The sequence below is a fragment of the Oryza sativa genome, chromosome 1 (genome assembly GCF_034140825.1).
Source record: "Oryza sativa Japonica Group chromosome 1, ASM3414082v1".
NCBI classification, from domain to species: domain Eukaryota; kingdom Viridiplantae; phylum Streptophyta; class Magnoliopsida; order Poales; family Poaceae; genus Oryza; species Oryza sativa.
In genome coordinates, this window is record NC_089035.1 from 7,447,687 (window position 1) to 7,471,280 (window position 23,594).

At 42.0% G+C, this 23,594-nt stretch overlaps 5 protein-coding genes and 1 non-coding gene across 10 annotated transcripts; 3 read left to right on the plus strand and 3 right to left on the minus strand.

Annotated features, from left to right (window-relative positions):
• The first annotated feature begins 1,189 nt into the window (after positions 1–1,189).
• LOC4324293 (uncharacterized) lies at positions 1,190–2,293 on the plus strand. Its single transcript, XM_015766097.3, has one exon. It carries the CDS (start codon positions 1,242–1,244, stop codon positions 2,073–2,075), a length of 834 nt encoding a protein of 277 aa, XP_015621583.2. The 5' UTR covers positions 1,190–1,241; the 3' UTR covers positions 2,076–2,293.
• On the minus strand, positions 2,263–6,671 carry LOC9270655 (25.3 kDa vesicle transport protein SEC22-1). Of its 2 annotated transcripts, none has more exons than XM_015766361.3 (6): positions 6,444–6,671; positions 5,226–5,464; positions 4,511–4,671; positions 4,343–4,428; positions 3,702–3,778; positions 2,263–2,594 (listed from the first exon to the last, which is right to left on the minus strand). In XM_015766361.3, exons 2-5 carry the CDS (start codon positions 5,411–5,413, stop codon positions 3,773–3,775), a joined length of 441 nt encoding a protein of 146 aa, XP_015621847.1. In that variant the 5' UTR covers positions 5,414–5,464; positions 6,444–6,671; the 3' UTR covers positions 2,263–2,594; positions 3,702–3,772. The 2 variants fall into 2 exon arrangements, with proteins under 2 accessions (XP_015621847.1, XP_015621773.1); XM_015766287.3 differs by having other exon boundaries at positions 2,263–3,058.
• Positions 6,672–7,050: 379 nt separating this feature from the next.
• On the minus strand, positions 7,051–12,011 carry LOC9266535 (phosphatidylinositol 4-kinase gamma 4-like). 4 transcript variants are annotated; one of them, XM_066306966.1, is made up of 3 exons: positions 11,702–12,011; positions 8,199–9,511; positions 7,051–7,686 (listed from the first exon to the last, which is right to left on the minus strand). In XM_066306966.1, the coding sequence occupies exons 1-3, from the start codon at positions 11,724–11,726 to the stop codon at positions 7,309–7,311; spliced, it is 1,716 nt and encodes a 571-aa protein (XP_066163063.1). In that variant the 5' UTR covers positions 11,727–12,011; the 3' UTR covers positions 7,051–7,308. The 4 variants fall into 4 exon arrangements, with proteins under 4 accessions (XP_066163063.1, XP_015631753.1, XP_015631743.1 ...); XM_015776267.3 differs by lacking the exon at positions 11,702–12,011 and adding an exon at positions 10,470–11,636 and having other exon boundaries at positions 8,199–9,584; XM_015776257.3 differs by lacking the exon at positions 11,702–12,011 and adding an exon at positions 10,470–11,636 and having other exon boundaries at positions 8,199–9,626.
• A 2,295-nt stretch (positions 12,012–14,306) lies between these two features.
• On the minus strand, positions 14,307–17,104 carry LOC4327774 (E3 ubiquitin-protein ligase SINAT5). The gene is made up of 3 exons (XM_015778180.3): positions 16,357–17,104; positions 15,039–15,425; positions 14,307–14,905 (listed from the first exon to the last, which is right to left on the minus strand). The coding sequence occupies exons 1-3, from the start codon at positions 16,651–16,653 to the stop codon at positions 14,546–14,548; spliced, it is 1,044 nt and encodes a 347-aa protein (XP_015633666.1). The 5' UTR covers positions 16,654–17,104; the 3' UTR covers positions 14,307–14,545.
• A 3,715-nt stretch (positions 17,105–20,819) lies between these two features.
• TRNAQ-CUG (transfer RNA glutamine (anticodon CUG)) lies at positions 20,820–20,891 on the plus strand. The gene has a single exon. It is a non-coding gene; the product is annotated as a tRNA-Gln (tRNA).
• A 308-nt stretch (positions 20,892–21,199) lies between these two features.
• On the plus strand, positions 21,200–23,228 carry LOC4327776 (uncharacterized). Its single transcript, XM_015776430.2, has 3 exons — positions 21,200–21,623; positions 22,228–22,463; positions 22,903–23,228. Exons 1-3 carry the CDS (start codon positions 21,340–21,342, stop codon positions 22,917–22,919), a joined length of 537 nt encoding a protein of 178 aa, XP_015631916.1. The 5' UTR covers positions 21,200–21,339; the 3' UTR covers positions 22,920–23,228.
• Positions 23,229–23,594: the final 366 nt, after the last annotated feature.

Genomic DNA, 23,594 nt, shown 5'->3' on the forward strand with positions numbered 1-23,594 from the left:
ATAATTACTAATTTCTCTTTTTTAAAAAAAATCAGAAAACAGAATATGCACTTGGCGGCAAAGCGTGTGAGAACAAAAGTAGAGTAGACTGTTTTTTTTAAGATTTGATAAATTCTATTTTTTTAACTTATATCAGTCTATACATTTGTAGGGTGATTCAAATGGTTGTGAGTTGTATTCTCAAGGATTTTGTTAGTAGCTTCATTTCGCTGCTAGTTTTTGGATAAAAAATACTCTGTATGGACATAGTAGTAGTGCGGCAATGCTATTTTTGTCAAATGAATACTTAAATAGTATTTTATAAGATATGTACTATTGTTCGAGGATTTGGATAGCTCTCAGTATAATAGAAGCTTGCTTTGCTGCAGTATTTTGCTCTGCTCTGCTTCTATGCTTGATTGCTCGCACGCTTTGCCGCCGAGTGCGTATTCTATTTGCTGATTTTTTTTTCAAAAGAGAAATAAGTAATTCTGCTTATTAGTAGTTCATAATTAATCACAATAGTGGGATCACTTCATGCAGCTGTTGATAGAAGAATGTGTGGCACGGATGAATACAACGGCAAAATGTTTGCCGTTAGCCTCAATGGCAGATGATGTGAACCCCACACAATGGTTGATGGTGTGCACGAACAACTTGACATTGTTTTATTTACACACAGCATCTGAGAATTTTAATTATTTTCCGAACAAATTCGATATCGACCCCCACCATTTTCAACGTCCGAAATTATCCCTTTCATATCCGCTCCAACACATAGGTCGTAGATACTCCCTCCATCCTAAAATGTTTGACACCATTGACTTTTTTAAAAATGTTTGACCATTCGTCTTATTCAAAAAAAATTTAATTAATTATTAATTTTTTTTCCTATCATATGATTTATTGTTAAATATACTTTTATATATACATATAGTTTTGCACATTTCACAAAAGTTTTAAAATAAAACGAACGGTCAAACATATTAAAAAAAATCAATGGCTTTAAAAAAGTTAATGGCTTTAAATATTTAGGGAAAGGAGGGAGTACGATACAACCACTACCAAAATTACCGATCTCACTCCAAACTAGAACTCCTCTCTCTCCTCTCCCCGACAGCCGACAGCAGCAGCTGCGGAGGCTGCCGCGAGAAGCCTCCACTTCGCCGCGCTCTCCACTTTTGCAGCACATGCCGCCCCCAACCACTCCATGCCATCATTCACTCCTAAAGCGGCGCGCCACCTCCGGCGCAAGCCAACAAATGCGCTCGCCACGCGCACGCCCGCCAGCAGCAACCACTTCCCACTCACCACGCATGCAGCCGCCGCCAAGAACCCGCGATCCGGCCATCGCCATCGCCGGCGACGGCGCGGCGCGGCGAGGTCCCCCGCCGATGCAGCCGCCCGGGCCGCCGCCGGTAAGGCATGGTCCGCCGCCGGTGCGGCAGCAGCACGGCTACTACTACGAGGAGGAGCAGAGGCCGCTGCACCTGCACGTGAGGACGGCGAGGTCGTCGTCGTCGGCGCTGGCGTCGTGCCTCGTGGCGGCGGCGTTCCTGGCGCTGGCGGTGGGCGGGGCGGGGGCGGCGCTGTTCGTGCTGTTCCGGCCGCGCCCGCCCGACATCGCGGTGGCGGCGGTGCGGCTGCCGGCGTTCGCGTCCGGCCCGAACGGCACGGTGGCGTTCACGTTCGAGCAGACGGCCGCCGTGCGCAACCCCAACCGCGCGCCGCTCGCGCACTTCGACAGCTCGCTCCGCGTCGCCTACGCCGGCGGCGAGCTCGGCTCCGTCTACATCCCCGCCGGCCTCATCGACGGTGGCCGCACCAAGGACATGTCCGCCAGCTTCGCCGTCCCGGCGTTCGCCGCGGCCACCCCGCCGTCGCTGCCTCAGGAGCAGATGGCCGCCGCCGCCGCCGCCTCGGCGCAGCAGCAGCAGCCGGCGGCGGCGGCGGCGGTGATGGAGGTCGACTCGCTGCTGGTGGTCAAGGGGAGGGTGACCGTGCTGCGTGTGCTGACGCACCACGTCGAGGCGGCCAAGGTGTGCCGCGTCGGCGTCTCGCCGGTGGACGGCAAGGTGCTCGGCTTCCGGTGCTGAACACCACTATGGATTTGGATTTGGATGAAATCCAAATTAAGCCGAAATTTTGCGGGAAAGAATGTAATTTAATTTAAATTCTGCAGAAACCAAGCATTCCCGTTAAGTTTCTGAGCTCCAAACTGGTGGTGTAATGGTAGATGATGATATACTATGTAATATGTTCCATTCTTAAGACACGGTGAAATACCAGAGTATCAGTAGCATTTTAGCTCAAAGGTATCATCAAGGTTGTTCATGTTCTACATCAAGATAATCTCAAGTTGTTGCATGTAAAAAATATCATATTTAGCATAGCATTTGAGCTCAAGACAAATAGGCCCTTCATACTTAACGTTGTTCTATCTCAAGTTGTTGCACTGCATGCCAAAATCTCTGACTACAGAAGCTGATAATCTGGCAATGAGAATGACCTTTCTCCAGCAGCATAACCGGACGTATTCGATTGCAGCTAAAACGTCTGAGTCACAAGACATTCCATGCAGCTTTGGATGGTATGTGCCTTGTCCATCCATCAGCCTGAAACATCAATTCTTACATGGTGAGTTTGCAAAGAACATATACCATTTCGGAGGTCGAAAAGCCGACTCTACACAACAATTAGCCAGAAATCGGTGCTGCAAGAACTCAAGGACTTCTTCATCCATCAGGATAGGCTGGGTCGATGACGAGGGTTTATACTACAATGGGTTTAGTTTGGATGATCTTTGTTGGGAGGAATAGGCAAAAAACAAAAAAACAAAAAACAAAAAGCACGGAAGAAGAGCTACACTACTACTCGCTTGAATGGGCAGATGCGGGATAAGCCATCAAAGCATCTGTTGAGCCAGAATCGATTCGGGGTGCACGGAGAACTCAAGTTCCAGCACCGTAACAGGAGGCCTGACTGTTACTCTCAGTCACCATATCTTGTTCTTGACCCAAAAGAGCATCAGTACTATTCCAATCACAATGGCAACAAGGGCATACTTGCGAATAAGGGCCTGAAAACCATTGAAGGAAAGCCTTGTCACAGACGTGAAAACAGGTGAAGTGGTAAACTGGTAATGCAGATCAGGTGTTTGTTATGCTTAACAGTCCACCAGTGATATGACATAGATAGGACATAGTAACGCATGAGAGATTCCCATATCCCTCACGTGCATTGGTGAACATAATTTGGGGGTATGGCAGGAATTCATATGTTTAACAAATAAAGGATGTAGACATGTTCTAAGCATTACTGTGTCAAATTGATCGCAAAAGGACCAACTTAGTTGTTGACTACTTGAGCACAAATTCCCCCCCTTTTCTCCTCAAAGAGCAATGAAGGTAAGGAAATTTGAAGTGGAGTTGCTGGAACTAAGCAATACAATTTTACGGTTTTTGAAAATAAATTGCAATTGCCCATCGATCATTCTAGGAAACAACGGACTGTTGATGTATAATTTTGAGAAAAGTAAAGTGTCACAATTCTAGAAAGCAAATGAGTAGACTCCCTTAAGACTTCCATGAATAAACAGCAGTCACGATTTATCACATGTCCAATATTAATTCACAATTTATTGAAATATTAATTTCATATTAGTTGCTTGGAGATTGAGATTGCCAGATGGCAAATGCAGTAAAGGGAATAAGGGATCACACCTGACGATTGAGATCCTTCGCCTTCTCCGCATAAATTCTAGTATCAGAGATCAACCTATTGGACATTTCACTCACCTCTGCAAACAGAAAACTTTCACTGAGCAACAGCTGGGAAATGTAAACCTCTAAGCATGAAACGAAATGTGAGATGAGACTGCAACAAGTCTTGCCAAAAGTGAAGCACTCATGCAAAACTGTCAAAGCGTGGGATTACAGGCAACACAAAGAAAGAAACAGCTTTGGTGTGTACTGGAGCAAACAATTCAAAAGGAAGCATGAGTCTAAGAAATATTAATAAGATGTGAAACAACAAAATGGCCTATTGAAGGAAAACACAAAATATAACAACAATATAGTGCGGAATGAAAACACAACTCAAGTAATTTTAGGGCAAGATAGTCTGCTGAAACCAAATTGATTTTGCGAATTTGACTGCTCACCTATTCACTGATAATCTTTCAAGGAAATACGTAAACTCAAGTTAATCTCATATGCACAGAAATCATTGACAAGTCCATCGTGCTAAAAACTATGATGAACGATGCAGCATAACACAGATAAGGTGCAAAGGCAAACTCATGATCTAGTTTTTCACCAACACCGAGAACTTCTTGAAAATTGCGAGTCATAATCTGGTGCACCTCATAAAGCTCATCATTCAACTTGGCCAGGTTCCTTTGGGTTCTGGTATCCAAATACAACTTCTTCGTCTTCTGTATGAAAGTGTCTAAACAGGAAATATAAGCCATTAACTAGTAGAATAAAGAGAATGAGTATAAAGAAAAATATCATGAATGTAAGAACCATACCAAACTTAATAAAAGCATATGGTCTTGCAGCAGTTTCAATTTGGTTGCCATTGACCCTCTCAAATTCATTTTTGAGATCTTCTAAGTACTGGAAAGCAAGTTTCTTCGGATAAGAGCAGTCACACATTGTCAAATAGCACACACGGCCCTCGATGATGTAACTGTTTGGTTAAATCAAGGTGCAACAAGTGTACCACAAATGATTTTCACAAGGCAAACAGGATGAAAATTCAAGAAATGATTTAGTTTCTTAACATACGGCATTAGTAACACAACTTTCCTGGCATCTTGGTGCCATTAACATCCAAGTATATGACGAAAGGCAGATGATGCATATAGGGCATAGAATATACAAGTTCTTGCTGATGCAAAAATTGGGAGAGTGGTAGACCAAGTAAAATGTCTAATACAATACTTATTACTCACCAATTCACTCACTCCCCCATAAGCAGCAAGAATATGTTGTCAATGGAATGAGCAGTTAAATTTAAAATAAAGAGGAAAACTAAACAGAGTGTATGTATCAACCAACATATCTAGTTGGAATCATTGTCTTTGCTGCTGCAATTCAAATTTGAGCCTAAAACCACAAAAAGGGTAACCATGAGTTAATCTTTTGGGAATTGGCACGGAACACCTATAAAAAAAATCATGAGGGAATAATCTTTTTCAACAGGAACTCTAAATCTGCAGATAGCATAAGAATTAAGGATACTGGAAAAGGTATGGCCCAGTCTCAATTGACATCCTTGATGCTTCATGTTGCCCTTTCGATAAGTTCTTGAACAACAGTTTAGCTTGCTGCTTGTAGAAGTCAGCATCCTTCAGATCCCGACCATCATCTAATCCCTCCACTAACGGAAGGTCATCAGTAACACGTGCTATCATTGTCAGCTTCACCATTTTGGATATGCAGCGTGAAATGAACTAGCATAGGCAATCTGAAAGTGCCACCTGCATGGTAAAGCAGATAAAGGGTAGAAGATACATTAGACATGTCCCATAGTCAAACTTAGCTGCAAAGTTTTAATGTTCAATGTGAATTCTACTTATTGCAATGGGCCAGATCTAGTTTTGGAGAAATTCCATTTTAATCACTATGTCTAAACCGGAGTGCAAATAGTGCTACCATGGGATTCATTATCCAACTACTCAAACAGTAACAGCGTAACACACATTAAGCTTCCTAGTTTCAGAGGGCAAACGCAATCCATACGAAAGCCAACAGGGATGCATGATAGTGATCAAACAAGCTGCAGCAGAACAGGTGGAAGTCGTCTGAACTTTTGCATTCTTCAATCAATCACTATCTACACATGCTAAAGGCCTACGACAACCAATACCAGTAAAACTTTAGATTATAAAATATAAGCGCATATTCGATATTCTTAAGCTTGACAGGAACACCTAGAAATTATAAACTAATCATACCCCCTGCATAACACTAGTGAGACTAGTAACAACAATGTTACGATCAACCTAGGAAGTGCAGAAACCTGACCAAATTCAGCCAAAGTAGATAGCTAACAGTCTGTGCCTATAGCCCTACAGACCAATTTCCCTGTAACACTACATAATTGACCACTCTTGCAGGTAATGAAGCAAATATCCGCTTAATGTGGGGGCATGGGGTTTCAACTGAATCCCCAATTATTTTTGCAAACAAACTGCTAGCAAAACAAGTCCCCTCAATGTCAGTACTGCACCAAGCAGCGAAGAAATCCGGAATCAAACCAAGGGCTTTGTTCGGTTAATCCCTAGGAGGACCACACCTCACTACGCGTGGAACTATTCCCTTCCAAACAAATCCCATCCAATCTCCTTGGGGGAAGATTCAATCACCGGATGGATCCCCAATCTACGCGCCACGCCGGCTCGTGAAGCGGCCACAGGAGAAGGGGGGAGGGCTAAGCGAGGCGAGAACGAATACTACCTTCAAAATTTCGAATCGGGCCGCGAGGTGGGGGCGCCGGTGGGATGAGCCGGCCGCGTCGCCGCCCCCGGCGAACCCGCTCGCCGGCGATCGGGGGAGGAGAGGAGCACGTCCGCCGCCGTTGCCTCCGGCGGGAGCAGAGAGAGAGAGAGAGAGAGAGAGAGAGAGAGAGTAAAGTGAAGGAGAGAGGTAGATGAACTGATGAGGGTGTGCACTTAGCATTTTGGTTGGGTGAATGCCATTTTTTTTTCCTCAAAAATTTATTTGAATTCGAAATTCCTGCCACTGTCGAAACTCATTTTCGCCCAAAGGGGGGAGTCAAATAAAGTGAGATCGATAACTATAAGTTTTGTTATAGTAATATACATGTTTTCTTTAGGAAAAAAATTGCATAGCGTGATGTTTGCAGTGGTGTGTGCGCATAGGTACATATATATTTTATGTATTATCAGGGAAAAAAAGGTTTTAATTTTGATTTGATCTTTGTGTTACTTAATGTTTTGAGAGTTCATACTAATACTTATATCAGCTGAACATGTTTAAAGTCCCCATAATTTCATCCTCAAGAGGAAACTTTAAAGGTATCATTCAATTACTTTACACAAAATTTTGAGACAAACCCTTGTTTCAAATAAAAAAACACTGAACATGCAAGATGTTGGTGAGATATACACAATCCATTAATTTACAACATTCTTCACTTATATTCATTTACAATTTACATCGAGAAATGTAAGAAGGACCAATGATCCTTCCTTATTATTCATGGAGGCGATATCTTGACACAAAAGAGACTTACATTACTTACAAATTCACTTATCACACACACTCGAAACCATAATTCACAGTCATCTTGAGGAGCATTTCATTTGAAGAGTTCATTGAGATAGCGATCCATGATACCTGAGATGGCTTCCATGAATGCCTTTTCACCTATCCCAGGAAGAACAACATGCTCTGCCTCTTCAACAATCTCTTCAATCTTTGATTTGGTTGTAATGTTCTCCCTACACAACATGTTACCGATCTCATATGGAGTTAGACCTCTCACAGCACCCTTCTTCAACATCATGGTGCTTAGACGAAAAACACGAACACACTTAGATGATGGTTCACAACCATTGAGCTTGAGCAACTTGATATCCTCTTCCTCGTCAAGTGACTTTATGTAGTCCAGGGTTTCAACATTGAAAGGCTGGCGTGCTTGGGGCCAGTAAAGCCAATCAAATGTGCAGTCTTCAAACTATAAATTGTTTAGAAGTCAAATCAATTACTAAAACTAAAATAGTTCAAACATTGTTTACAACATGAGAAAACAATCATTGCTAGTAACCAAATTAGGACAAAAAATTTAGCAATGGATATTATATTAAAATGTGTACATAGTGTGTGGTCGTGAAAATTACTCCCTCTATCCTGAAATATAAGCCTCCCGCAATTTTAGGAAGCCAACATTTGCAAACATTGACTAATAATTGAACTAGCGGTACATATGTTTAGCGTCAAGCATGTGGCATCATAAGATTTGAATTTGAAAGTACATTCACGTTATGTCAATTTTATAGTTATTGATATTAATACTATACAAGGAATTAAAGGTCAAAGTTTTGCACTGAAGACAGTGTAAGAAACTTATACAGCTTATATTTTTGACATGGAGTGAGCAACTCTTTATGGCGATTAGTGACTATGGGTGATCATAGATTTCAATTTTCAGTACAAAAAATGCAGTTCAAAGCAAAACAAAATACTTACGCTTTCAGGCAGACAATACCCATGATCAATTGGTATCAGCTCAATCTGCCCATTCTCATCCTTACGAATCAGTATGTTGCCGCCATGGCGATCCGTGTTAGCTAGCCTCATATCCAAAACAGCAATCTTGTGCACCTCTTGCACAGGGAAAGCCCTAGGACCAAACTCCTCACAACTCCCAGAATTCTTCACAAACATTTGCAAGGACCCAATTTTCGGTTCTTTCTCCGCGCAATCATACTTAGTCTGATCAACATAACCATTCAAACATCGAACAAGAACTGTCGGAGGAACACCAGCAAACCCTAGTTCATCGCTCACGCGATAACCACTAATAGGATGGTCAAGAATGTATGCTGCAACCTCCCTGAATGCACCTTCACCGACTCTTGTTCCTCTCTTTAATCCTTCCCCATCACTGGACAAAGGGTAGCCATTAGGATTGTCCTTTGCCATTGGCTCTTCATTTATTGGCTTGAAAACAGCAACATACTCTTGGCCTGATGAATCTAGCATGAAGTAGACTCCCCCAGTGCCCTCTGAGGACATCACAGGTGTGTGCTCCATTTCTAGCCCAGCAAGTGTAGCTTCGATCATACCCGTAATTTTTGGAGTAAGGGTAACACTTGGGTTGACAAGAACTGGTTCAATCAGGGGATATTTCTCCTTGGCATCATCAAATTGTAAATTGTTTCCAATGTCAGAAGAAATGGATAATTGCTCAAAAGATTCTTCTATTTCATTTCCATTAAAATTTTCTGACTTGTTTGCAAGAAAATCGGTATCAGAAGTGTTGGTCTCACAAATGGTGGAGATTAATGTGCTTTCATCAAGCTTTTCACCATTGACCAAAGTCATGCTCTCTCCAATACCATTGGGACTTTCAACATTTCTTGAAATCTCTTGCTTCATATATCTAGCATTTCGACGTTGGTCCACTTGGAATTTAAACTTCCTTCCATAAACAGTCCTCACAGCGGTTCGTCGTGGATCTGATAGTCGGATCACGAGATGAAGCACACTTCCATACCTCACCCCATAGTCACGGATATGGCTATCATTGCGAGAGAGCTCTCTGCCTTCGAAAACCAACCTTTGGTTTCTCGCCACAAATCCTTTGCTGTTTTGGATCCGAAGCTTCACTGCGGCAACCGAATCAGACTCAAGTACTTGCATTTTGGCTAGAGGAACACCGGGAACTGCAAGGTAGAGTAAGAAGACCTCTGGTGTATGATGATATGAAGATTGATCACCATCTAATTGTGCAACAGCTAGGTCCAAAGCATCGTTGTTGCTTGGGCTCACTGCAATGCCTGTTGATGCCATGCTCTTGTCAACAATAGTTTCTTTGATATGCACCACAAACTTTAGTAGCGTCTATGGAAGCTGTGAGGGATGTGTTTTTAATTACAATATCTTGGAAGCCATCTCCAGAAATCAAGTACATGAAGAGAAATAGTTGTAAGAACATAGATAAAGGAACTTTGCATTTCGAATTCCAAATATAGTTATTGTGAAATTAATTAAAGTAGTACTCCATCCGTCCAAAAAAAAAAATCCAATCCTAGATATATATCTAGACATACACGTTGTCCAGATACATCCCTAGGATTGGGGGGTTTTTTTGGGACAAAGGAGTATGTGTTAGGACATCAATCACAATTTTGATTTGATCATTTTAATCACACTACATAAGCACAATATCCTAAATAAATTGAACATAGTGTTGCCACACAAAAAGGCACATCCATAAAAGTAGCTCCCACAAGACCTACAGTGTACTTAAAAGACATAATTTTCCCACATTTAAGTAAAGATTAAAATACACTAGAAGTGCTCCCTAAACTTGTTGCATGGTGCCATGTTGATCCCTTAACTTTGAGAAAAAAGTACACATCCTAATCTTATTAAAATACCAAATACTCCTTCGGATACTGGTGTGGTTACCATCTCTCTCTCTCTCTCTCTCTCTCTCTCTCTCTCTCTCTCTCTCCCCCCCCCCTCCTCTCAAACTCCATCTTCAAAGTTTCAAAGTTTAGGGACTAGTATGACATCACACAACAACTTTAAGGACCAACAATGTATTTTACTCTACATGTTACCTTCGAATCCATCCTCCATAATAAATGCCAAATAATAATAAAAATCCACAGAATATACCCATCAACACATGAATTTGTAAGAAAAGGGGGTTAAGATTTCTAGAAAAGTGGCCAATAAAATAAATGACGTGCATATACATATATAGTGTGGCACATAAATGATACTTACCAAAGTGATGGGTATGGATATGTTTAGTTAAACATTGAACTAAGAGTAGTTTAGCCTTCAACCTCTTGATGGAGAATAACTAAAGCAATCAAACATGAGTGAGATTTTTGGGAGCTGAGAGAGGGCAATGATAACAAAGTGGCTAGTCTTGTTTATATAGCTTAAAACTAGGAATAAAGGTGAGTTTAACATTAATTGTTGACATAGGATTTAATTTTTTGTGAGTACAAGATTGCCCCTGCGAGAAGTAGGATTCGTTAAATCACTTTTCCTGCTATGTCCCCAGATCATTTGCACCAAATCTTTTTTGTTTGTTTCTGCAGAATATGAGCTTGGATTTGTCTCTGCAGCATATTATGCATTATGATACTCCATGGATATGATTATTAAGAGTGCAACTATTAATTGTTGCTAGAACTTTGAGCTTCGATGATGGCATGCATGCTCTAAAATGATAGTACCTGCCTTCTTAAATAATTGACACTGAAAATATTTAATTTCAAACCACTTTATTTAGCAAAATATCATAAACAGCTGAAAATATGTTATGTCATCGAAGCGTGCAGCGTCAAAAATTATAATCATACAACTTTCATTTATCGAAGTGAGATGGCAATAAGGCAGTAATCAATAGAGTCAATTACTCCAAAACACAGAGAGGAGATGTGTTTATTTATATTTTTATGTCATATTTTAAGTATTTTTTTCTGTTTTCTTGCGAATTGGTGAAATGTTTTGCTAAACATTATTTTTTTTATTGAATCAAATAGTGAGGTCAGGGATTTTTCTTTTGTGTCCGTCTCTTTAAGCGTGTGTTAGGGCCTTTGGGAGGGAGGTGGAGGGGGGGGGGCTTCGCATGTGTGTGATGGTGTGCATGCGTGGTGGTGTGTAGGCATGTGTGTTTCTTGTAATAGCAAAAACAATTTCACTTATACAAGAGAATAATAGATATGAGATTTTTTAACATGCAAGTTTCAAAAAATATCCTTACAAATACTTTCTTAATTTAAGTATTAAAATATGATTTGTGCTCATTATAAAAAACAATATTTTCCCATTCTACCAAACTATGCTAAGTGTTTTCATATAAAAATATCATGAAACATTATAATTTGATAGTACTGATAATGTTTTTATATAAAAAAATAGAATATATAGGAAAGGGAATCCACTACACAGGTCCTTATAGAGAACTTAATAATTTTCTAAAAAGATATTGTGACTATACTTACACAGGTTCTTTTCCTTATCCTCCATGTAAAACAAAAAAACTCAGAAACAACATTGAAACCCCTTGGATGATGAAGATCATATGTCATACTGTCAAATTCCGACATAATTCTTCTAGTGGTTAGATCATTTACTGATGAGAAGCACGACGGTTTGACCGATGGTGCTTGCCACCATCAACAATCGACTCCTGCAACCATGAGCCAAAGGAAAATGCAAAAACAGGAAAATAATCGTATCATCTACTAAGGAAAGCCATTAGTCTCAAGGGAGCAAGTAGAAAAAGAACAAGAGTTGAGAGGAGACGGGGGTGAGGGGAGGGGGAGGAGAGAAATGTGTTGAGTAGAACACCCACACCCCCTTCCTCTTCAGAGCTGGTTGGCGAGATTACAAAACGTGAAAGGAACTTGTTGGAATGCTTGTCGAGGTACCACACTGAGCAACGCCAAAAAAAGGATGGTCGTATCCACATGTCAACTTGACGGTTTGTATTTGCTTGAACTTCCGAATATGGGCCTTCCATTTTTGATACACTGTACTCCTCCCATAGTATCCAATGCTAAAAAAGTAAATTAATGGGACATATGTAAAGTGGTAAAATTAACATTAAATATGCTCTTAGTAATTTTGGTTTGGTGCAAACGTTATTATGCCACATAAATATTCAAATCTGTGGGTCACAGAGGATCCCCATAGAAGCTTAGAAAGCAAGTGGCAGTTCAGTAAATATAGGAAACATGTGAGGGGAGAATCAACGAAGGTGAGTGGCATTTCACAATATTAAAGCCAAGTTTAGGGGCATGGTGGTATATTAGAGAGAGACATTTCGTCACGAAGTAGATGTCGGTGAAAAAAAGGAACAAAACAAAACGAGCCAGCATGACATGCCTATAGTCTTGACGTGGCCTTGTGATAACCTTTGTGATGCAATATACAATAAAAATAGTTGGTAGCTAGGATCACGCTTGAGAAGAGTTTGCCGTATGGTATAAATTGTTGATATCTTCTTCTTGTTGTTTCCTTGCACGGGTGGATGCAATGAAAGCTTGCGGCAAAGAAAAAGGATCCATTTTGTGACTAGGATTGTCCCAGAGGGAATGTGACTCTTGTTACCTTTGCTCACAAAAGGTCTTGTGTTTTTTGTTCTCTACATGGAAGGATAGAAAGTTTTCTGGCAGTATGCAACAGCAAGACAGGAGATTTGACCATGTTCTTTGATGAGCCTGAACCGTGGAAGAAATAAGATCATTGTGGCATTTTGCCCTTTTGACAGAAGTGATTTGCTTCTCTTTGCGTTAGCGTCTTAGGATGAAAACTTTTCTAGGAAGTATTCAAAAGAAGTTGTGAGGTGTGACACTATATCCTTTGGATGACTGGATGGCGTAGTGTGTAAGTATATTGTGTGTATAGGAAAATGTGATTCCATTGTTGTGTTGCTCTTTACAAAGTTTATACGTATATATTTTACCTACATTTTTTTGTTTGATTAAAGAGGATCTAAAGTTCTCCTGGAATCATATATGGAGGTTGGGAGATTCCTGACAGAAATGCAACCAGGCTGTGATGCTGTTCTGTAAAGAAAAGCATTTTTGTGTTTTTCTATCTTTCTGTTTGCTCACATGAGATGATTGAAGTTGCCTACATTGTATTATGCAGCAAGAAATGTGATCATGTTGCGTGCTGAGGCTGGATATTATGGAGAATGTGACTCTGCCGTTGTGTTGATCTGTGGAAATTTCATGTGCATATGTATCCATTTGTTTGCCTACAAGCTAACTACAGAGGAAGAGGAAAGTTTTTCTGAAATTTATGTGGCTCTGTAATGTTCACTATTAAAATATGTATATTTATTATATATCTGTAAATGTTATTCTTGAACAGTGGCACGAAAATTTGGCCTCCTTGTCATTTTATTTAATGGGAAGATATTATTTCTCCCTGGGATTATCAAACCGAAGTTTGGCCCTATACCATATTCTCACTTAGCCAAGATCCCCCCATTACCTCCTGCCCATTACTCTCAAGTCTCAACTCTCTTAGCTCATCTTGACAAGGACATCAACACATTTACTTAAGGGGGTGTTTGGGAGAGAGGGGCTAAACTTTAGTCCCTCTCTCAAAACCATTAAGTCCCTAGTTTAGCCCCTCTCTCAAAACCATAAGTCTAGGGACTTATGGTTTTGTGAGAGGGACTAAAGTTTAGCCCCTCTCTCCCAAACACCCCCTAAGTCATTAATTCTTCACACAAGAATGTCCTGAAGCAAAATAAATATCATTGCATATAGGTCCAATCTGGACAAATGGGTGAAGATCAGTTTGCCCATGCCAATCGTCCAGAATAACTGATAACTGATCAAAACTGCTGATATCATCGTAGATCTCCCAGATCAAAATCAAGTGTTCAACCATGTTTTGCTGTCAACTTGTAGCTCTTCAGAATAACCAGAGCCATCACTTGAAAAATAGTCACATCTCCATCAAGACCCTTCGCTTCCAATGCTGAAATTTGCTGATGCAGATAACTGAAATTTGCTTGCAGTTGTGGGACTAATGGAATTCACAATTTAATAACAGGAAGCAAAAATGCAGTTTCAGATCCAGCCGAACTGAAGACAACAGAGAGCTTGAACGCTCGATCAGCCAACCTGTAAGATATGGGGTGCCATATACACACATTTTACTTTACAAGAGCGTCCTACCCTCCTAATGTTTGTTTAGCAAAGGTACAACATGAAGGCGTTGCCTCGGAGCATACAAAAAAACAGTAAGACATGGCAACGGGATAGATGTTATCCGGCCGCAAAGTGGAGTTGAGTTTCTTTGTTTCTTCTGAATGTTGTGATTGCTTAGCTACAGAGATTTGGTATGCAGGCACCGTCTGGGGTCTGCTGCTCCTTCCAGATCCGGCCGGTGATCCTCAGCTTCAGCTCCTTTCGGTCGCCCCCCGAGAAGAACAGCGCCATGTTCCTCTGGATGATGAGGCCATCATGGCTGTCCCGCACCTTCCGGTGGCTGTCCCGGACACTTCGGGGGGTGCCCTCCCATACCATTTTCCTGCCGTTTGCGCCGACCTCAAGGCTGTAGCTATAGTTCCTTGCCTCATTTTCATCACCCATGAAACGGAGAAAGGCCATATAGACTGGTGCCATCCCAAGCTGGAAGGCCTCAAAGTGCAGGCAGAAGTATTGCCCGAAACAGTGGAAGACCTACTCACAAGACAGCAATTCAATGTTTCAATATTTCTATAATACAATTTCCACAAGATAATCTTATATCTACCACGAAGGTATTATAGTTCAAATAAGAATAACAAGAGCGCCACAGTCTATAGGTACTTACCGTCAGCATCCAGGTGGCATTTTCGACTTCTCGTGGGTTGGACTTGACATATCTATGGTTGAATGTGCAACCACTATGCATATCAACTTTGTGATCATCCCTCAAATGGGCAACAAGATAAGGGATATCACCCACCACAGCACACTCAGAACCAGCATAAGGGCAATTGTATGGTCTAAACATGCACTGCGCTTCATGTTTTATCTTGCTGTAGTATGGGAAGATCTCTGGGCACCCCAAAGAGCAGTACTTACAGGGAAGCTCAAGCGATTCAGCTACTTTCTCCAGGGCCAAACACCTGATATCACCAAGCTCTTGTCTGCATGTAGGGCAACGGTTGTGCACCCTAGCTTTGCAGGTGGAACACAGAGTGTGTCCATTTTGGCACTGCAATGAAATTCAAAGAGATGAGAATCATATCCAAAGATCAGAAGTTCAGAACTACATAATGAGACTCTTCAGGTTTACACCACTAGATCAATCTGACACAACGAATTGGGAAAGGGAGTGTATGGTTAGAATTGCTTATTGAAATTCAGCCCATGTATTCTCTAAGGATCTTCGAATGATCCATTTTTAGGTTAATTAAGTTCTATACTTCTACCCAACATATATACTTCACAAGTACCGTCGTCTTCCTTCCCTTTTATAACTTGTGCTAAAAGGGAAAACTCACCATGGCTAAATGTTAAAGGTACTACTATTTTTTATAAATTCTGCTAAAGATAAACCGAATGACCTGAAGGCATGATTATTTTGGCAGCTCATTCCAGATTATAATAGATATTAGCCATCTAATTCTAACAGTTGATCATTCGCAAGATTCAACATTCCTGCTTCTTCTTAGGCATCGACTATATGTCAAAAAGGAGCTCTATAATTACTAGAAAAATAATGCAGGAATTGAACAATAATCGGCCGATCGATAAGCTAAGTCAGCAATTCGTGCACGAGAATAACAGAACAGATCACCGAAATTATTCAGGAATACACAACACCAATCGGGAGCCCAGAGAACACCAAGATCCCAGGAAATTCTGAACGACCAACAGGAAGTCTACCCCCCATTGTGCCAGTATCATTGTATCAATGATCGAATTGGATATGATGCTCCAATCACAAGAGGAATCAAATCATGACAGGCATGGCGAAAACGACATTTTCCTCTCTTTGTTTCGCTCTAAAATTCAACCCCGATTCCGAGGCTCCCAAGCCCAGACGCACACAGATCCCCCCCCCCCCCCCTCTTTTCCGAACCCCCCACGGATCGCATCCCACACGACGCGTATGCGAGCGCGGAATCAAGCGAGAACCTCACCTGGTGGATCGGCGGGTACATGGAGTTGGTGCAGACGGGGCACTCGAGCAGCTCGTGCACGCCGCTCCCGGCCGCCGCGCCTCCCCCTCCCCCTCCCTTGGAGCACGCCGCCGCCCGCGCGGCCGCCGCGGCCGCCAGGAGCGCGCCGTGCGCGTGCAGCGCGAGGCCGACGTCGTCCGCCGCATCCATGGCGCCTACGCCCCCACCCCCACCCCCACCCCCTCCGCCGCCGGCGCCGGCGCCGGAGGAGGAGGAGGAGTCCGGCAGCGACAGGCACTCGACGCTGTCCACGTCCATGGCCGCACCCGCGCCCGCGCCCGCACCCCCGCCTGCCACGAACGGGGAGGAATTGGGGGGCACGGCGGGTGGGCACCGGGGGGGGGGGGCGGCTCCTGCTCCGGCGAGCGGGGGCTTTGTTGTGGCGGTGGCGCGCCGCGGATTGCGGGGGTAAAAAGGGAAACGAAAGCGAGAGGGAGAGGGAGAGAGAGAAGAGGGGAGCTTTTGGCTGAGAATAGATGGATGGGGAGGGGGGGGGGGGATTAGGTGAGGACGACGACCACCGCGACGCGCTATTATTGCTGGATCCTGGATGCCGTCTCCCCTCGTCTGGGTTGTGGTGGTGGCGCCGGCGACACCGATGGACCCCGCCGCGGCGAGCACGGCGACGACTGCCTGACTTTTTTTTTCTTTTCCGTTCTTTTGGGTTTTCCGGCGAGTAAATTTTGTGAGTGACTGGACTGACTCCGGCACTGGTTTACCTAGTCATCCGGATGTGATATTGACGTATTGTGATGTGATACGGGTGATACCGACAACATAAATGCGGCCATAATTCCTGGGTTTCCTAGGTGCCTGCCTGGATGGACTACTGTTCCATCTGAACCGCTCCCTCCCTCTCATCAAAAATCAATCTATTACCGAATATGACACATCTTAATACTATAAATCTGGACATACATACTCCCTCTATTCTAAAAAAACTAAATCTAGGAGGGGATGTGACATTTTCTAGTATAATAAATCGGGACAAAGGACTATCCAGATTCATTGTAATAGATGTCACATACTTGCCTAGGTTAAGTTTTTTTTAAAGACATATGTGTCAAGATTTATTTGTACTATAATATGTCACATCCAGTACTATATTTGTTTTTCATGGGATGGAAGGACTACCTTCGTCTAAAAAAAATTCAATCTAAGGTTGGGGGTTTTTTGGAAGAGGGGAGGAGGGAATATGTGTAGATTTATTATTATGGAATGGATCAAATTTATTTCAAGTTATAAAATAAGTTTAGATAAAGGTAGTAGTATTCTTTGTGCTTCTTTCACATTTATAGTATAGTGGCTAATCGAATATTATATATTTTAAAACAAAAAAAGTATACGGGTTTTTTTTTCATAAAGAAATTTTTACATAAGATAGCTGTTGTACCGATACCAAAGATAGGTAATCTGCATGATATGGAACGAACCGTATCCTCTGACATTACTCAGTAATGTCACGGTGTGGCATTACTTCAATCCACACCATCCATTCTAAATCAACGGCCGTAGATTATTTGACATGCAATTAATCAAACTAATTAGTAAATTGTGCAGCTATAATTGTCCCTAGATCAGATATTGCATTTTCAAGAGGCAAACATCGTTGACTGGTGGAAGAATCGGCACATGATGATAATTAGGTTTCACTTAGTACTTGTTAGATGCAGCGATTAGCACATTATCCTGGAGGAAGTGAATCCTGTGCATCAATTTTGTGCTGCCACATCCTCTGTCGTCGGAACGGGGCAATTCTTAATCTACAAGCCGATGGGTTAATGTTTAATGAAGATGAAGAGACTGCTTTAGTGTTAAAAAAAAATCCTTCCCACCTATTAAGTACATACCTACATAGTACATACTCTGCTAGTTAGTTTGATTAGTTAGATGGAGTACCAATTAATCTGTGGCCGTTGATTTAGATTGGATGGTGTGGATTGAAGTAATGTCACGCGGTGACATTATACAATCAGAGGATACGGTTGGGATATGGAAGGGTTTGTGTTCGGCTGCAACACAGCTAGCAAGCACAATAATTTATGTCTGTGGCAACGGATATACTGGCTAGTTGTGTTGTGTATACTATATCAAACAGTCGAATAGACCCTCTAAAAGAAAAGAGATGTAGATATGTTTATATTTTGATCTTATCGATTTATCATTACCAATTTTTTAAGGGCACAAAATAAACAAAATCCGACCATTATTTTCGTGCTAAAATATGATAGTTTTGGAAGCTTTCTTTCTTAAAAGTATACTAAAATTTTGTGAACTTTTAAACCAAACAGAGCCCCATACTACCAAAATTCGAAAAACTTGAAATTATGTCATCGTAAAAATAGGTTTAACCTAAATATCATTATGTAAATGGGCTTTACTCTTATACCATTTGCAAAAAGAGCTGCACACTAGAAATGCCCTTGGACCTTCACTTCTTTTCTAGTTCTGGCTGAACCTCATCATCCATGTCTTCTCCTCGGGGGGTGTAGGCTGTTGTGGCCACCTCATCCCCTCACTGCCATGGTTCCTCCTTATGTCCTCCATGTGAAGACCCTCCTCTACCATGCTTGTTGTCTGGATCCGTCCTTTAGTCCTTGATGTTTCACTACCGTCCTAGGCACTTTCTCGCACTGCCACCAGCTCAAGGCCCAATGCTCAATCACAAGTCCCGCCAACCTCCTTTAGCTTCCACGTTGTCGTCCTCATCCAGCTCTCGCGTTGTGATCTCTTCAAGCCCATGCATCATTGTCCTCGTCAAGCTCCTATGTAGCCACAACCTCCTCAAGTTCCTGGTCTCACGGAACTCCAGTGTTGGCTGTCCTTTCTCATCATGCTCATGTACCAACTGTCCTTTGTGGAGCTCCAATGTGGTAGGTGGTAGTGATAGTGCATGCCTTATCACTGAAGAACACACATGATATTGACTTAAGGGATCTACCATCATCTCGTTGACCCTATCAGCTCCATGACTCCGCCTCCCACCCCAATTGTTGCACCGAGCCTGGAGGTGGAAGATAAGTAGAGGGACAAATGACATTTCTATCATTTTAAATTGCAAAAGGTTTAGCGTGTAGCTTCTATTTGAGAATGCCATTTTAGTGAAGTCTATTTATGGGGATAACATTTAGACGGGTTCTATTTTATATGATGGTGTAATCCCAAATCTCTCCCGAAAGTCACTAGTGTAAAAGTATACCAAAATCCACTATATTCCTAATATTTGGTCAGGTTTAATTGTTTTGATAATGAACCAGGCCTGTCCTATCTATAACATTATATGATCTATTTATAGACTATATATAGTGCAATTTGCATATAAGGACAGGTACCTCTTATCCACCAACTGTGAGAAGTCACATACCAATTACACCTACAAGAGTACAAGTACAATCTCTATATCCAAATTTATGTGCACAGTGCGCTCCATTAAAAATGTTAGGGTTCTACTTGCCTAGCGATGGACGTTGTGGCCGCAGCGGCGGGTGAGGGCGACCGGCGACGATGTGCTTCATCCATGCCATGAACTCCGGCAGCTGCAGTCTAATCTAAAATTTAAACTAAGACAGCGTTCGAGATAACTAGAAAGATGGAAGATTTGTTTCCACGCACATACGCTTCTTGAACCGTTAAACGTACGTTTTCTATCAAAAGTTATATAGAAAATTACTTTAAAAATTTATATTAATCAATTTTCTAGATATAAAATAATCAATACTCATCCATTAATCATGTGCTAACATCTAACCTCGATTTAAATATCTCAATTTTCTTATATCCTCTCCTAAAGAGGTGGGCCTGGAAATGATACGTGTGGTATTGGGCCTGAAGCCCAGAAAACACCCAGGAAGGCCCAAACAAAATCGCTGACCAAACACCGATCACTCAATCTGGACCGCTCAAAGACAATCGAACGGCGGCACACCGCCACCGCGGCCGTTCCCCGTGCCTAGCGCCGTCCACCGGCCGCCGGCGCGCAGCAGAACACCAGCCGGCGGTGGCGACGACAGCCACGGCGGCGGTGCGTGGCTGGACGAGGCGAGCGTGCCGGCGCCGCCGGCCGGCGGCGAGCCTGGGAAATCAAATGTCAGCTGCCATGCGAGTGTGACTGACAGTTTCTGTTCGTGCAACTGATGGAATTCAGAGGAGAGAAGAGACAGCGTTTTTTTTATCTTGATGACTTTTAAATTCTATGAAGATTCCACGAGAACCAAATGAAATGAGAACAAATTTAGTAAGTATTGGTGGTTCGTTAGGTTGGTGATAGTATATGCAGAGTTTCAGCACAAGACAAGAATCAACTGAACAGGAACACTATAGGACCATTATATTGATCATAATGCAGTGTTTCCTGGACCTAGCAATCGGCAGGGACAAGTTCTTTTGTTTATTAATTTAAATATGTTAGGATGTTGGATATAAGCGGTTCCATGGTCTAGCGGTTAGGACATTGGACTCTGAATCCAGTAACCCGAGTTCAAATCTCGGTGGAACCTTTTTTTGCATCAATTTTTTCCTGCCTTTATTTTTTGGGAGAATTGCTCTTTTGAAGCCGCCCCTTATTTTTTGGCTCATTTACACACGAGTGGCTGTTCAATTCTTCATGGAAGATCCCTAGAAAAAAAAATTCTTCTGCCTTTTTTTTTTGGGGCTCATTTAGTCATTTACACGAGTGGCTGTTCAATTCTTCATGGAAGTTCCCTAAAAAAAATTCTTCATGGAAGAACACGTAAAACAATATGTTTATTTCCGGAAGAAAAATAAAATCCAACGAGCAACATCCACCACGCATTATCCCACCACAAAGGTAAGTAGCCCACGTGGCACCCAGTTCGTCCTCCAATCTCCCCCCCCCCCCCCCACCCCCAAATTTCCACCTCCATTTCTCTCTCTCTCTCACCTCACCGGGAGGAGGAAGCAGAGGAGAGGGCAGGAGGCGCAACAATGGCGGCCTCCCTGTGGCTGCAGCTCCCTGCTCCACCTGCTTCTGCCGCCGTCCACAACCCCGTCTTCCTCACAGGCAACCTCAGCTCTTCACTGCTCTGCAAGAAGCATCCACAGGCGGCCAGAGGGAGCATTCTGTGCAGCAGCAGCAGCTCATCCAACTCTTCTGCTTCTGTGGTGACCAAGGAGCAAGAGGCAGTTGCTGCTGCTTCCTCCTCTCAAGAGGAAGGAGTAGCAGTTTCTGAGACTGAATTTGTCAGCTACAGGGATGACCCCAACTTCAGGTAAATATATATGCTTCATACTTGTGTGTATACGTTTGTTTTCTGAGATGGAGCTTCATGTTTCAGAATCTATAATTGGCATGTTATTAGCATCAATCAGTGGTTCTTGGCTTCCATTTTAATGTCAGAATAAATCCTTGGAATTTATGTGGAAATGGGTTCCTGAATTTGATATAATGGATATTAGATTTGTTTTGTTCTCCGTACCAACGAATGGTTCCATGGTCTAGCGGTTAGGACATTGGACTCTTAATCCCCCTATTTTTTTTCATCTTATTCATATATATTGGCTAGAGTGGCTGTGTGTGTCTCTATATATATATATATATATATATATATATATTGGTTGGAGTGGCAAGCACTTTTTTTCCATTCATCTCTACATATATTGGCTTGAGTAACAAATTCATGATTTGTAAGCCAAAGCTCTTTTTTGTCTTTTTGTAAAAAAGAAACTTCTGAAGATTGCCAAAAAAAAAAACTACTTTATGTACATGTAGTAAGATTCTTGTATCAAAGAAGAGAGAAATTCAAAAATACCAGCTCAACTTTTTCTTGCACCTTCTTGACAATGCCGTGTGCGTAACTGCGTATGTATATGCAGGGGATGCAGAGGGTGCGGGCGGGAGGAGGTGGAGAGGGGTTGCAACGGCGAGGGGCGGATCCAGGGCGGCATAGCCACCGTCCCCGGCTTCGGGTGGTGGCCTATCAAGGCGTACCGGCCGTGCCCCGGCTTCGTCGCCTCCGGCGGCCGGTACCGGAGGCAGGGGCAGAGCATGGACGATGTGGCTTCCGGCAGAGGGAAGAAGGTCCCCTCCAACAACAAAAAAAATACAAAAGGTATTACTACTCCCTCCGTTTCTTTTTTTATGATGTTGGTTATCATCGTACATTTTAGAATGGAGGGATTTCTTTTTTATGATGCTGGTTGTCGTCGTACATTTTGGGATGGAGGGATTTTTTGTTTTTTTATAATGTTAGTTATCGTCGTACATTTTGGGATGGAGGGAGTATTTTGATTATGAGCTTATGGCACAGCACAATTCATTCCGTTATCACATGATTATGAGTTTATGGTGTTTATAGGAATTTCATAGGAAACTAAGAATTGTTCCAAGAAAAAAAAACACACTCCTTTTATGATTTTAGTAGGAATTTTACAGAAAACAGAGAATTCCTGAGGAAAAAAAACTCCTTTTGTATAAGAAATGACATGTATAAATCTTGCTCGTACATTGTAGCATATCAGTTGATCTCACTTGGATTTTCCAACTTGCAGCGAGAGCTGAGAGGTGATCCAGTCCAAGAAATTTCAAGCCTGGAAATGTAAGCAAATTTGTCTATGAGGTGATCAAGTAGGAGGCAGTGTGCATCACCAAGGATGGCTTCCAGAATTATTTCAGATTTTTAACATTCTCTAGGCTGGACAAGGATGTTCAAAACTTCAACCCCAGCCTGCAAAACTCTGTAGCTGACGTAATATCCCAGTGCCTCATGGCATTCATGGGTTGCATATTGCTACCAGGTGTAATAGCGAAATTGTATCGAAACTTTGAAAGTACTACTATCCTATGATAAGAGTAGCAATATCAGATTGTTGATTTACTGGCTTGATTACTATTGAGCCTTGACACTGCGACATTATTGGTAATGCTGTTGCTGAATGTATTATGAACAACGGCAAAAAACATTAGACTGGTACTCCCTCCGTCCTAAAATAAAATCATTTTTGGCTTCATCCATTTATTCCAAAATAAGTTTATTTTTAAGCAAGTAGAGGATAAATGCATTAGGAATAGATAAATTGAGAAATAATTACATTGATATTTGATTGAGGGTATTTTTTTAATTTTGTATTGGTATATGTGTAGGATAGATGAAAAATAAACTTATTTTGAGACGGAAGATCATTTTCAGAATGTATACAAGTATACAACCAAACTTTAAAAATGCTGGACATAAAGTATAGGC

Coding starts and splice junctions, on each gene's coding strand:
- LOC9266535 (XM_066306966.1), bottom strand. CDS start 11,726: ATGGAGGATAAGGAAAAGAACCTGT. Junction 9,512..11,701: donor GGATAAGGAAAAGAACCTGT/GTAAGTATAGTC, acceptor TGGCATCAACAG/GCATTGCAGTGAGCCCAAGC. Junction 7,687..8,198: donor GGTATTGTCTGCCTGAAAGC/GTAAGTATTTTG, acceptor AACAATTTATAG/TTTGAAGACTGCACATTTGA.
- LOC4327774 (XM_015778180.3), bottom strand. CDS start 16,653: ATGGACGTGGACAGCGTCGAGTGCCTGTCGCTGCCGGACTCCTCCTCC. Junction 15,426..16,356: donor TGTACCCGCCGATCCACCAG/GTGAGGTTCTCG, acceptor ATTTCATTGCAG/TGCCAAAATGGACACACTCT. Junction 14,906..15,038: donor ATGCCACCTGGATGCTGACG/GTAAGTACCTAT, acceptor TCTTGTGAGTAG/GTCTTCCACTGTTTCGGGCA.
- LOC4324293 (XM_015766097.3), top strand. CDS start 1,242: ATGCGCTCGCCACGCGCACGCCCGCCAGCAGCAACCACTTCCCACTCA.
- LOC9270655 (XM_015766361.3), bottom strand. CDS start 5,413: ATGGTGAAGCTGACAATGATAGCACGTGTTACTGATGACCTTCCGTTA. Junction 4,672..5,225: donor ACTGGGCCATACCTTTTCCA/GTATCCTTAATT, acceptor TTAACCAAACAG/TTACATCATCGAGGGCCGTG. Junction 4,429..4,510: donor ATATGCTTTTATTAAGTTTG/GTATGGTTCTTA, acceptor TTTCCTGTTTAG/ACACTTTCATACAGAAGACG.
- LOC4327776 (XM_015776430.2), top strand. CDS start 21,340: ATGGCGGCCTCCCTGTGGCTGCAGCTCCCTGCTCCACCTGCTTCTGCC. Junction 21,624..22,227: donor AGGGATGACCCCAACTTCAG/GTAAATATATAT, acceptor ATGTATATGCAG/GGGATGCAGAGGGTGCGGGC.